The following is a 13,523-nucleotide window of genomic DNA, read 5'->3' as shown; positions in this document are numbered from 1 at the left end:
GATTAAAACTATCATTTAAAAATAAAGACCTATTCTCCTTCCTAAGTTTTCTTTCATTTTTATTGATGAGTAAAATCTTGTTAGAAGAAAAAGACTTATATAAATGATTCTTATTGCCAAAAGGTATATGTAAAATACCTTAAGAATTTAAGTTACTAATTTATGTCATCACAGATTGAAATATTATAGTTGTATTTTTTTTCTTTTTCCCAGTGTCACTGCCACATTTTCATAGGGTTGTGAAACATGTTAATAAATGTTTTAGTAACTATGAGGTAGAGGAAGCCTTAATTTTTAGGTTTGACATTTTGAATGATGTGAACCTCCCATTAGAGCATATACTGGCAGAATGATTCAAGGCAGTATACTCCACTTTCAGCCCAAGAAATATATAAGAGAGTATACTCTGTTCTGTCATGTGCTCAGAAAGCAGACTTGCTTTAAAATTAAAGTCAGTACTATTGGAAACAGCTAACTGTTGCCTTTCTCATTTCTGAAGCATTTTAAAAACAGTTAAATCCAGAGCCACTACTCGATAATTCAGTAGCTACTTTGTCCTGCTCCCAGCATTGTTCTTCACACAAGAACTTCTGATTGTGTGTGTTTTAGTCAAGTTATAGGCTACAATGTTTTTGTGTAATAGGTCAGAAATTTAAATTTTCTTTAAATGATCCAGTTTTTTCCATGTGGTAAATCCCCTACTTAGATACTTCTTTAAAATTTTAACACTTGACGGGCCTACCTGGTGGTGCAGAGGTTAAAGTCTCAGTGCTATCAAGCTGTCACCAGCCACTGCACAGCATGAGTTTGATACCCTGCCAAAGAGGTAACCCACATGGGGCTGCAGACCTCTCCTCTCTCTCCGCTGCTGCTCCCCTCAGCAGTGTATTTCAGTAGATCCCCTGTTCTGCTCCCCACTCTGTCTCTGATGAATCCTCTCACCCCCACACCTCTGGCTTACACCCCAGTTCTTTATACATAAACAAATAAAAATAAATCTTAAAAAAAAATTAACACTTGATTATTTGGGAGTTTTTAGCTCTTATCATTGTAAAAGGTACCCACACTTCTTTGCTTATCAAGTCCATTTTAACTGACCCCACTCTCCGCTATAGACTCTTACTCAGTATGAAATTAACACAATCTTATGGAAGCTACAAGGAGGAAATGTTTAGAAAATAATTGACATTCTGCCTTATTCCCACCCGGGTCACATTTCAGATTAATCATTTTAACTGGTTGCCTTCTCCATGGCTGTTCCAGAGTACAATTGCAAACTGACTAAATTTTATCTTAAGAGTCCCATTTTCTTTTTCTTTTACTCTCCTATTCCTAGTCAAAATTCACTGGCAGGAATAGAGAGAATTCATGATTGGTCAGTTGCTCTTAGTACCTCTATTATGGAAATGCCTTTGGTACAAAAAGAGCACTGAGTCTAGAATCAAGAGAGTTAGGCCTAGCTTCTGCACCTCATAAGGCATGCTTGTTTATGAATATACCTGCATTGCACTTGCAGAACTGTGTATAATGTTAATATGTTTTCCAGTTCAGTAGTTCCAGTTCTGAAAATATTGATATACTTTCCTAGCTGTTGGTAGATAGCTGCCCTTCAAGTCTCCTAGAGGTCCTCACTGAAACCCTTCTCCCCAGTTCTCCTTAAATCCAGTAGCTGAAGGTTTCAGGCCTGGTTGGTGACTATGATAGTCAGTCCCATGAAGTCTTGCCTTGTGGATTACCCTGAATGCCCATCCATGCTCCCCTCCCTGGGAGACCGAAGCTGGGTATTAGCAGGGACCTACCGCAATGTTTGCCCCCTAAAATATAAACCAGCCCCTAAAAATATAAAAATATAAACCAGCCCCTAAAATATAAACCTAACAGTAATAAAGAAAAAAACATTTTAAGAACATAAAGTTATTTAACTGATTTTTTTATGGTTTGTGACTTCTGATCTAAATATTGTTTTTGCTGTATACTATATTTGAAACAAATACCCCAACCTCCTTTCCAATTGGAGTTATTTGCCATACTTAAAAAAAAATCCTAATAATTTTGAAAATTGCAGACTGAACACAGGTGTAACCAGTGTGTTCCTTAGAACTTTTATGCTAAATTTTAACCCAAAGCATTTTCAATTTCTAAAAACATTTAGGTAAGATGGTACAACTGAATATAAGAGCTGGTATCCTACTGCTGCAAAAAAAAAAAAAAAAAAAAAAAAGCGAGAGAGAATTTAGTGACAAGCACAAAACTGATAGGTAATTACTTTCAGCTAATGTATGGTAAGAACCAAATTTCATTATTATCAAGGATAAAATTATGTCTAATCTGCAATACCTATTTCTACCAAGTAATCTGCATTTTTTTCACATATATGATTTATTTTTTGAAATAACAAGTTTCATGTAGAATAGCAGTACAGAACACTCTGGAGATGAGTGGTCAAGTGAGAGATCAACAGTGAAGATTGGAGCATTTTAACTATTGCTATCTTAACGTTTGTTTTTACGTTAAAACTACTGGCTAAGCTTTTGTATAATGACACATCCCTAAGGTAAATATTCAGTCTAAAGGTTGTTATCCTCCTTTCTCAAGAAATGTTGTCGTGATTGTGCCTTGCAGAAATTTGCTAAGAGCTACATATTGTTTAAAAGTGATTTCTTGGGTTTTTGTTTTTCCTGGCTTATTTTCCTAGACTGATCCCGTTGAGAACACATATGTACGGAATCCGAACGTCAAGTTTTACTTCCAGTCAAGGTCCACATCTCCTTCCACATCTAGTGAAGCTGAGCCAGTTCAGGTGCCTCATTGGAGCAGTCTTGCTCCCCAACTTTTCACTTGTGACAGGAAGGGGGAACTGACAAAACAAGTGAAATCTGACTCTCTCCTATTAATCAAATATATTGCGTAATAAGTCATAGTATATTGGAGATTATTACATTTGAATGATAATATAGATAGAATACTAATGTAGAAAATTGTCCCCCAGAAATCAGCTGAAATAAGCCAAGTTTACTTAATTATAAAGGTAGTCATTATTTTAATTAGAGAACTATGTAAATTACCAGACAGATATAATTACCAGACAGATAATTACCAGATAGATTCTGTAGATACTTGGCAATGCCAGGTGCCACTCTCATATTTTAATCTTCTAGTAAGACTAATAGCACATGGTATAACTTATTTTATAAGTAGAGCTTCTGATTGCCTCTGATGGCAACTGAATAATTTATTCTAACTGCTAAATCAGTAATGGATACTCATCTAAATTGTGCCTTTAATAGTATAAGAACAGTGTTGTATTTGCACCTCATGTCACTCAGTGGGCTTGAACACCCAGTTGGCCAATTTTCCGAGCAAAATATTTTCTCAACAACTCAGATGATGTTATTGTACCTCAGTTAGTGCCATCCTGCCTTAAGATGCATTCTGGTTCTTCACTCAGCATCGCAGTTCTGACATAGCTCCTTTGCTTCTCATTTTGTCTCCAGAGCTGTGTCTAGCATTCCAATAGAAGTAGACAGTCCAGTTTGGAAAGCTGTCTGAAGTGAAGTGTGAGTTGTAGTCAGATTCTGACTTCCTTTTTTCCACCCCATGATACCTCAGATAGTTAAATTGATAAAACCCTTCACTTTTTTAAATCATTGTTTTAATATTTTGAGTTTATACGTTTTTACTTCAACATTGAAATTTTCAAGCATACAGGCAATAATATAATAAAAACACCATCAACAAGTTGAACAGATCTCAACGTTTTGCCCTATTTTTTTTCAAATTTGTTTTGAAAGAAAGAAAATATTCTAGATAGTTGAAACACCCTTCCCTTCTGCCATTCCCCACACTCCCTTCTCAGGCTTATCAAAATATCCTGAAATTGATATATAGCCTCTCTTTCTTGGTTTTGCATGTCTATTTCATATGTATTCATAAACAATATATAATATAAAAACATTTGTTGAATATTCAAATTTTACACAAAGGTTATTTGTATCTTTCTGCAACTTTTATCATTCAGTATTATACTTTTGAGGTTTACTCATACAGATACATGTCTGTTTAGTTCATTCATTATAACTGTTGCATAATATTCCATTATATGACTATACCAGAACTATTTGTCATTATCCTGTTGGTAGATATTTAGGTTTTTTCCAATTTTTTGTTATTACAGTCATTACTGAAGTGAACATCCTAATAGCCATCTGCATCTGCAAATGTGCAGTTTGTTTAGCATATATACCTATTAGTGAAATTAATGTGTTCTGTGGTATATGTATTTTCAACTTTAACTAAATCTTTCCAAATTATTCTCAACAATGGTTGGGCCAGTTTCCACTCCTCTCCTTTCAGCAGTATATGGGAGTCCCCTATTTCCCCACATCCTCATTAAGCTTTGGTACTACCAGATATTAATTTTGCTAATTTGATGGGTATGGGGTGGCATTTTGCTTTAATTTGCATTTCTCTGATTTCAAGTGCTATTCAGCATCTTTCTATATGTTTACGACCATTAGTAACTTGCCTGTTCATGTCTTTTGTCCATTGTCCCATTGAATTATTTTCAGTTGTTTTTGTGAGTGTTCTTCATGTATTCTAAATACTAATCCTTAGCTGGCTATATGCATTGCGAATATTTTCTCCCAGTATGTGGCTTGTTTTTAAATTTTATTTGTGGTATCTTTGTGTCTTTAGCAGTTTTTATTTTAAAGTGGTAATATTTATCAGTCTTTTACTTTATGACTTCTGCTTATTAAAAGAATTCTTCACTATGCAGTAATTGTAAAGGTTTTCTTTGATATTCCTTCTAAAATTTTATAAATTTTTGTTTTACACGTTTAGGCCTTTATGAAACTGAAATTTATTGTTACGTATTATGGGAAATAGGGAGCTAATCATTCTCTTAACATGAATAAACTCATATTTCCTCCCTTGATTTGTAAAATTATCTCACTTTATATAAGTTGTTCTATTTGGGGCTATGTATATTCTTTCACTCTTCTTTTTGTCTATTCCTACACCAGCATCACATTTTTTCTTGCTATAGTCCTAAAATAATCCTGGTATCTGGTATGGTTGGCCACTTCCACCCACCTTAATCTTCTTTTTTTCTTTACACTTTACCATTGCATTGAACTTACAGATTTATCTGAAGAGAATTGACATCTTTATGTATTAGGTTTTTCCATCTATGAACCTGGCATACATATTATTTAGATATTCTTTTTTATCCTTCAATAATGTGTACTTTCTTCGTGAATGTACTCCATATTGCTTGCTAGGTATGTTTCATGTTTTAGGTACCTTAAAGTGTGCTTTTTTTTTGAACAAGAGCTTTTTAAAATAAATTTTCTTATTAGGCAGTACTGAACTTTATGAACTCTGTTAATCTTGAATCTAGCACCCTTGATTCACTTCTTTTAATTCTAAAACTTTCTTTCAGACCTTTTATGTAAATTCTAGTGATAATTTAGTTTCCTATTAATTGATTTTTATAAGCTTTTATATGGCTTTTCTGTGTTCCTCTCTTTTTCTTTTTAGATGTTAAGTTATAAATGGGATTCAAAACTTTTCAAGCTATTTAAAAGAAAAATTCAAATTAAACACAACTAAGCAAAAATCTTTAAGGAGCTCAACTCATTTCCATTTTAAGGCTAAATGGTAGTTACATAGTAATAAAATCAAAGAGAGACCATCTACTTTTCTCTTTCTATTTTAGAATATTATACATCTTTATACAAAACTAGTTTGTTTGCTTGGTTAGCATCCTAAAAGGAAGACATTCTTTATGTCATTTTTTTATACTTTGCTAATTAAGTGATAACTTTTTTCTACAATAACACCCAGTAATATAACTGATTCTTTCATTCAAAGACATATATTATATAATGCCCCATAGAATGAAGATACAGTTTATAACTTTGTAAGCTTTCAATTCCAGTGATAGTAAATAATCTAACTCCCTTCTTTGGAAATTAATTTTTGCAAAAAATCCACGGATCAGCCTATCAAATATCTATTCTGTCTTTTTTTCTCTCTTTCTCTCTACACAGTATATATATACCCACAAATCCAGAGTTGTGTTCCATTTATGTAATATGCACTCTGTATATAGAAGTCAAGGCATTAAAAGACATCAAGGCATTTTAAATATTTTGATTATAAATCTTGCTAAAAGCTCCTTTCACATACTGTCTAGAATGAATGTGGCATTTTCAGATGAAGTTGAAAATTAATATCCTCATTTTTGTGTAAACTATATGTTATGGCTCTTGTTTTCTTTTGTGGATTCTCTTTTCCAAATTATTTTTTAATTTTCTAACAAATTTTTACAATTAAATGTTTCATTTGTAGACATTACAGACAGAAATTTAAATTATCAGCACTATGAAAATTTTAGCTTTATTGAGATATATTTTGCCTTATTGGTGTTTTGTTTGGCTTTATTTACTTTGATTTACTTCTGGTGATGTTCAAAATAGATGGAATGTTTCATGACATTTATTTCCCCTTTTTTTGCCCCTGGATTCAGATTGCAGACAGTACTCCACTTCCAGTTCACACACCAACCTTAAGGAAAAAGGGATGCTCTGGTTCAACTGGGTTTCCACCTAAGGTACTCAGTCCAGTTATAATCATGTTGTGTTCTGAAGGAAAAAAAAATGAGAATGGATTTCTTCTTCTTTCTTATTTTCTGTTATATCTGCTATTGTTTTTCCCAAAATTAAAAACATAAAAGCTAAAAAGAAAATAATGTGTGAATGTAAATAATCACTATTTAGAAAGGTAGGAGTATATAAAGGTGTTTTGGGTTTTTTTTTTTTTGCCTTCATCTTCTTAAATTCACTGTCTTTGAAGCAAAGAGTAATGCTTGGAGGATGTGTTGTAAAGAGGCCTTCGCAATTAATTTGAGGCCATTTGTGGATGATTCTTAAGGTTGAGGTTAATAAAACCACTGAGAAAGAGAAATAGCTACTGAAAAATTTTGGTAATTTTCATTTAACAGGACTGTGACTGAAATATTGAATATGGTAGAACGTGATTATTTTTTTAGTTGCTTGTCTTAAGCCCCTACAAAGAAATTCTAGAAATTGGAAAACCGAGATGTCCTTCCCCAAAATATAAACCTTTTGAATAAACCGCAAAAGGAGAAAGAGGATGATGAACCAGAAAAACTAATAAATAAGCAAAAAGCACACCTGGCATAAGGGAGACAACAAACTGAATAACCTATTCTAGATGAAGCAAGATTTTAATGCTAGAGAGCACATGAATATAAGATAAGCATAATAAATATCTTTAAAGAGGTAAGAAAGTATGTTGGTAACATGGGACAGGTAATAAGGCACTTACCAAAAATACATTCTTCCCCCAAGGACTTGGCATGAAAATATAACTGCTGAATTGTTTCCATAGCTTAGCTATTGTAAATAGTGCTACTATAAACATCAGGGTGCAGGTGTGGAATGGCTGGATCATATGGAAGCTCTATCTTGTAGGTCCAGGAATCTCCACACAGCTCTCCATAGTGGTTGGACCAGTTTGCACTCCCACCAGCAGTGCAGGAGAGTTCCTTTTTCTCCACAACCTCACCAACATTTGTTGTTGCTAGTTTTTTAAATATGTGCCATTCTCACTGGTGTAAGATGGATCTCATTGTAGTTTTGATTTGCATGTTGAACATTTTTTCATATGCCTGTTGGCCATTTGAATTTCCTCTTTGGAGAAGTTTCTTTTTAGCTCTTCTGCCCATTTTTTGACTGGATTATTTTCTTTGTTTGTGTTGAGTCTCATCAGCTCTTTGTAGATTTTTGTGATCAGTTCTTCATCATTAGTGTTGTGTGCAAAAATTTTCTCCCAGTCAGTGAGGTTTCTCTTTGTTTTGGTTATTGTCTCTTTTGCTGTGCAGAAGCTCTTTAATCAAGAAGATGCGGTACATATACACTATGGAATATTACTCAGCAATCAAAAAAGATAAACACATACAGTTTGCAGCAACATGGATGGCGCTAGAAAGGATCATGCTCAGTGAAATAAGTCAGAAAGAAAAAGAAAAATACCAGATGGCCTCACTCATAGCAGGAATTTAGAAAACCTAAATAAGGGACCAGGAAAAAGACTAATTAATACAAAGTAAAAATCAAAATCAACAAGCAACTCTAAACCAGATACACACCACCAGGGGGAGGGAAGGATTAGGGTCAGAATAAGGGGGGGTGCAATTGTATGGGGAATATAACCAAAATGAAAATGCATACATTGTGCAAAAATGAAAAATGATGTAGGAATTATACAAAAGAAAATATTAAAAAAAAAGAAAATATAACTGCTGAAATAAATAACTATGATGGCTGTGACAGCAGAATAAACAATAACAGATAATAGAAATAAACATACAGCAGAAACGTAGGTGGAAAATATGTATGACAGAAATAGCATCAGTATATATGAGATATATATATAATATAGATTCATTGCTATATATGTATGTATTTTTAAAGCTATACATAGATTCATTGCAATCCCTGTCAAAAGTTCATGGCATTGATTACAAGAAAAGAATGAACTATTCTAACATTTGTATGGAACTCCAAAAGACCCTGCATAGCTAGAGCCATCTTGAGAAATAGGAACTAAGTTGGAATTATCACATTTTCTGATTTCAAACTCTATTACAAAGCTATGGTAATCAAAATAGTATATTAGCATTAGAAGAGACACAAAAATCTACAGTTCAGAACAGAGAAACCCCCCCAATAAATACATATTTTATTTACCACACATATGGTCATTTAATTTATGAAAAAGAAGCCAAGAATATGCAATAGGGAAAGAATAGTCTTTTCAGTAAATGGTGTTGGGAAAACTGGACAGCTGCATGTGAAAGAATGAAATTGGACCGCATCTTACAGCAACTCAAAATGCATTGATAACATGACTGTAAGACTTAAAACCAAAAAACCCCTAGAAGAAAACAGAGATAATAAGTTCATTGACAGCAACATTGGTGTTGAATTTTTTATATGACATGTCAATCAAAAATCAACAAGTGGGAAAATATCAAACTAAAAAGCTTTACATGGCAAAGGAAAATATCAACTAAATGAAAACATAGCATGCTGAAAGGGAATAAAATATTTGCGAATCACATATATGATAAGGTGTTATATCCAAAATATATAAGAATTCATATGATAGCAAAAAAATTAGAAATGCTAACTATAAATCGGCAGAGAAACTAATATTTTTTCCAAAGGAGATACCCAAATAAATGACCAATAGTTTTGTTAAAGTGCTTTACATCACTAATCCCAGGGTAATGCAAATTAAAACCACAATGAGATATCACCTCACACTTGTTAGAATGGTTATCATGGAAAAGACAAGAGATAACAAATGTTGGTGAGAATGTAGGGTATAAGCAACCTTTGTGTTTAGTTAGTGAGAATGTAAATTGGTGCAGCCACTATGAATGAATAAATGTTGACATAGTAAGAAAAGTAAGCACATGTATGGATCTTAAAGGAATAAATAGAAGATTAGCAAAAGAAAAAAAAAGATATAATTATGCCTGCTGATGGCAATGGTATTTATTGAATGAAGGCAGAAAGGGGAAAAGAAAATATGGTAAAACCAGTACTCTTAACTGTGTAATGAATTGTCCCTAATCTTCATGACCAAAAAAAGGTCTGTTAGGCACATGATTTTGTGAGTATGAATTTGCTAAGGGCTCAAATGGAAGTTCTCACTAGAAGTGGCTTAAAATAAAAGTATATAGAAAGAAAATAATAAAGAAGAGAGCACAGATACATAGTATCGATATAAAATGGAGTTTAAAGTACAAAACATAAAATGGTATGGGTTAGTTGGCAGTGGGTATACCTCAGTAGTAATACTTGATGGGAGTATCCCAATATTACCTCAACTAAAAAATAATTAAGTGTTTAAATTTGCATTTCCCTGATGATAATTGAGTATTTTTTCATGTGCCTGTTGGCCATCTATATGCCTTCTGTGGAAGTGTCTATGTTGGTCTTCTGCCCATTTTTTATTGGCTTATTTCCTTTTTGTTGAGTTAAATTTAAGTTCTTTGGAGATCTTGGATATGAGCCCCTTGTCAGATGTATGATGTACAAATACATTCTCCCATTCAATAGGGTGTCTTTTTCTTTTAATGATAGTTTTTTCACTGTGAAGAAGGTTTTTAGTTTGATATAGTCATATTTCTTTTTATTATTCTCTTACTGTTAGAGATGAACCCATAAAGACATCATTGAAACCAGTGACATGGAGTGTTTGCCTATGTTTTCATCAGTGTATATGGTTTCAAGTCTTACATCTAAGTCTTTAATCCATTTTGAATTAATTTTTGTTAGCATGAGATATTGGTCTAGTTTCGTTGGTTTCTAGTTTTCCCATCACCCTGTGTCGGAAGGACCTTCCTTTCTCCAGTGTAAACACTTGGCTTCTCTGTTGTAGATTAACTTCCAAATAAGTGTGGATTTATTTCTGGGCTCTCAATTCTATTCCATTAGTCTGTGTGTCTGTTTTTATTCCAGTATCATACTGTTTTGTTCACTGTAACTGGTATAGCTCGAAGTGTGCAATTGTGATATCACTGTTACACAATTTTTTATTTCATTATTTTTTTAAAAACAATTTATTCTTTTATGTAAAAACATTAGGCCCCCCCCCCCAATCAGGTATCTCCATGGTAGGGTACCCACCAACAGATTACCCCTTGTCTACTGTGCTTCTTTCTCTCTTTGTCCATCCCCTCTATGTTTGGATGCTTCAGTTTTGTAGTCAGTTTTCAAGAGTTAGCTTTTAAGTTTGTGTTTCTCCAATTCTTAATTTGGTTTCTCTGTTTTCCACATTTCAATGACACCATCCGATGTTTATCTTTTTCCTTCTGACTTATTTCACTTACCATTATCTCCTCCAACTCTATCCATGTTGCTATAAATGGCATGAGTTTACCTTTTTTTGATTGCTGAGTAATACTCCACTGTGTATATGTGCCATATCTTCTTGATCCATTCATTTGTGTTTTGGCACTTAGGTTGTTTTTATATCCTTGCTATTGTAAGTAGTGCTGCTCTAGGAGGTGCAGGTTTTCTTTTGAATTAGTGTTTTTGTATTTTGGTAGTAGATACCTAGGAGTAGAATTGTTGGTTTATAAGGCAGATCCATTTTTAGTCTTTTGAGAAACCTCCACAGTGCTTTCCATAGGGGCTGGACTAGTCTATATTTCCACCAACAGTATAAGAGGGATCCTTTTTCTCCACATCCCTGCCAGCACTTGTTTCTGGTCACTTTGATATGGGCCATTCTCACTGATATTAAGGTGATATCTTTAATCTTTATACGACCCCTTCCACAATTTAACCATTTGGATGGTGGTTCACTTAAAATTAATGCTCTACTAAAACATTGTTTTCCTTTCCTGTTATTGCATACTCAGTTAAAATTGTGACATACTGAGTGGATCTGGAGAGGGGAGGAGGGGAATGTAATAACATTTTTAAGCAATTTATTGTGTTTTATAAAAAATCACTGTTAGATTTCTCATGGCTGCAGTTATGTTTTAGTTGCTGTTTCAGACATGTGTTGTTATCCTTTAGAAGAAAAGAACAGGCCCTCCTGGTGACGCAGTGATTGAGCACTGGGTTGCAAAGCTGCCCGCAGCCTCTGCAGCGCCAGTTTGATCCCTTGCCACTGGGCGAGGGTCCCACATAGCGTGCAGACCTCTCCTGCCGCCTGCTGCTCCCCTCAGCAGTGTATTTTGTCGGTCTGACTGTTCTGTTCCCTGCTCTGGCTCTGGTGAATTCTCTACACCCTCCCACGCTTCTGACTGTACCCAGTGCTTGTATAAATAAATAAATAAATCTTTAAAAAAAAAAAAAAAGGGAGAACAGACTTACCTTGCACAGTTGATTAATTGTAATAAAAGTCTTCAGAACCAATGCGTGTAAATTAACTTTCCATTTTTGGAATTAATGTATTTTGAACAATTGAAAAACTTCACACTAAAAATTTGTTTTGATTGTTCCTAAAAATAGAAAAAAAATAAGAATAAAAATTAGTATATAGAAGAAATGTTGAGAAAATTTTATATCATGTTAACAAATCAGGTGCTTGTATTTTTGTCACAGATATGGAGGCCTTTAGTCTTCACCTAACTAATGTTTTATATAGTTCTTGGTTCTCTTTAGAAACATATTCTACATAAGTTCCTATATTATCATGCTTTTGAAAGATGGCAATATCAAACAGATCTGGGCTCAAGTTAGCTCTCTGTCATTAGGTAATTCAATTAATTACTGAATAATTTACTTAATCTTGCTTTTTTTTTCTTTTTCATCTATATAAGGAAATAATATTTATCTTTTTAGTGACATTGTATCCATGGGATGATGTATATGAAGTGTAGACAAAATCTTTGTATCTTGGTTGGTACTTGGTAGAGGAGCAATTATAGAGTTAGTATAAAGATAATCTGTGTCCTACTTAGGATAGAGTCAATCCCAGTGCTGCTTTGAAACTGAGGGTCCTGAGGAATTTCTAAAATAGAATGGTTTGAGATTGACCACTGCTCTAAATATGAGAGTCTCACAGCATTTCAGGACTCCAGTACTCTGATTCTCAGGTCATTCTATATAAGATGATCTACTTTTATTCCTTGATTCTTTAAAAAAAAAAATTGTGGTGTATAAATAACATATCCCAGTTGAAACAAACTATGAATATTCTCATTAGCTTTTTGGTAATGCAAGTTGGTCTCAACTGAAATAAAATACTACTTCATAACTTTTTAATCAGCAGTGATATATGATTTGACTATGTGATAAAAATGTCTTCCTAGTTTAAATCAGTCACACATACAAAAGAGAAATAATTAACCAAGTTAGCTTTCAAATGTAAAGAAATCCGTTTAGAATACTTTATGCTGGGCATGCTTCAAACTATGTTGTCTCTATTAATTAATGCTTATTTAGCTACCCCATAAAGTATCTACTATTATTGTGTATATTATGGAATGAGACAAATAAGACACAGAGGAGCTGAGTAATTTGCTCCTAAGTTCACATAGCAGAGTGAAAAAATGATTATTATAACTTATTATTATTAAAACTTGCTAAGAGTTAATTTAGACAGGAAAGGAATATTCCTGAGATCTCAAGTTTTCATTGGTTTACAACTATGTAGGTCAGACAAGATTTACTAATTTCAGGCTGCCCTCTGACTGCAATAATGTGTGTTTTCTGTCTGCTCAAGTGTGATACTGCTAGTTTCCATGGAAGGAAACAGATTTATTAAGTATATTGTTTATCCTTGGTTCCAGAAAATTAAATGAATCATTTATAGTAAGAACAAGAATTGTAATTCATTATTCTTTTTAAAGAAGGTATAAAAAGCATATTAAATTTCCTTACTTGTATAGATGTAAATATGTAGAATTACACTCAGCTCTTGCTTAAGAATAATTTGAAAATTACTTTTAATCCTGAAGTCAAACTTTG

At 33.4% G+C, this 13,523-nt stretch overlaps 1 protein-coding gene across 11 annotated transcripts in view; it reads left to right on the top strand.

The window, feature by feature from the left end:
• Nucleotides 1-13,523, top strand: part of CDC42BPA (CDC42 binding protein kinase alpha) — a gene marked incomplete at both ends in the record, with an annotated part of 264,693 nt that overhangs the window by 221,572 nt on the left and 29,598 nt on the right. For 8 of the 11 annotated variants that reach the window (XM_084252980.1, XM_084252987.1, XM_084252988.1 and 5 more), the window contains one exon: nt 6,533-6,616. The exons of 1 other annotated variant lie outside the window; for it this stretch is intronic. In XM_084252980.1, the coding sequence (XP_084109106.1) occupies nt 6,533-6,616 (84 nt within the window). Of the gene's footprint in view, nt 1-2,695; nt 2,801-6,532; nt 6,617-13,523 lie in introns of all 11 variants that reach the window. 2 more of the 11 variants (XM_084252982.1, XM_084252978.1) reach the window with 1 other exon arrangement.

Source organism: Talpa europaea (assembly GCF_964194135.1).
Source record: "Talpa europaea genome assembly, chromosome: 14".
In the NCBI taxonomy this organism is placed as follows: Eukaryota; Metazoa; Chordata; class Mammalia; order Eulipotyphla; family Talpidae; genus Talpa; species Talpa europaea.
This window is presented reverse-complemented; position numbering and strand designations above follow the sequence as displayed.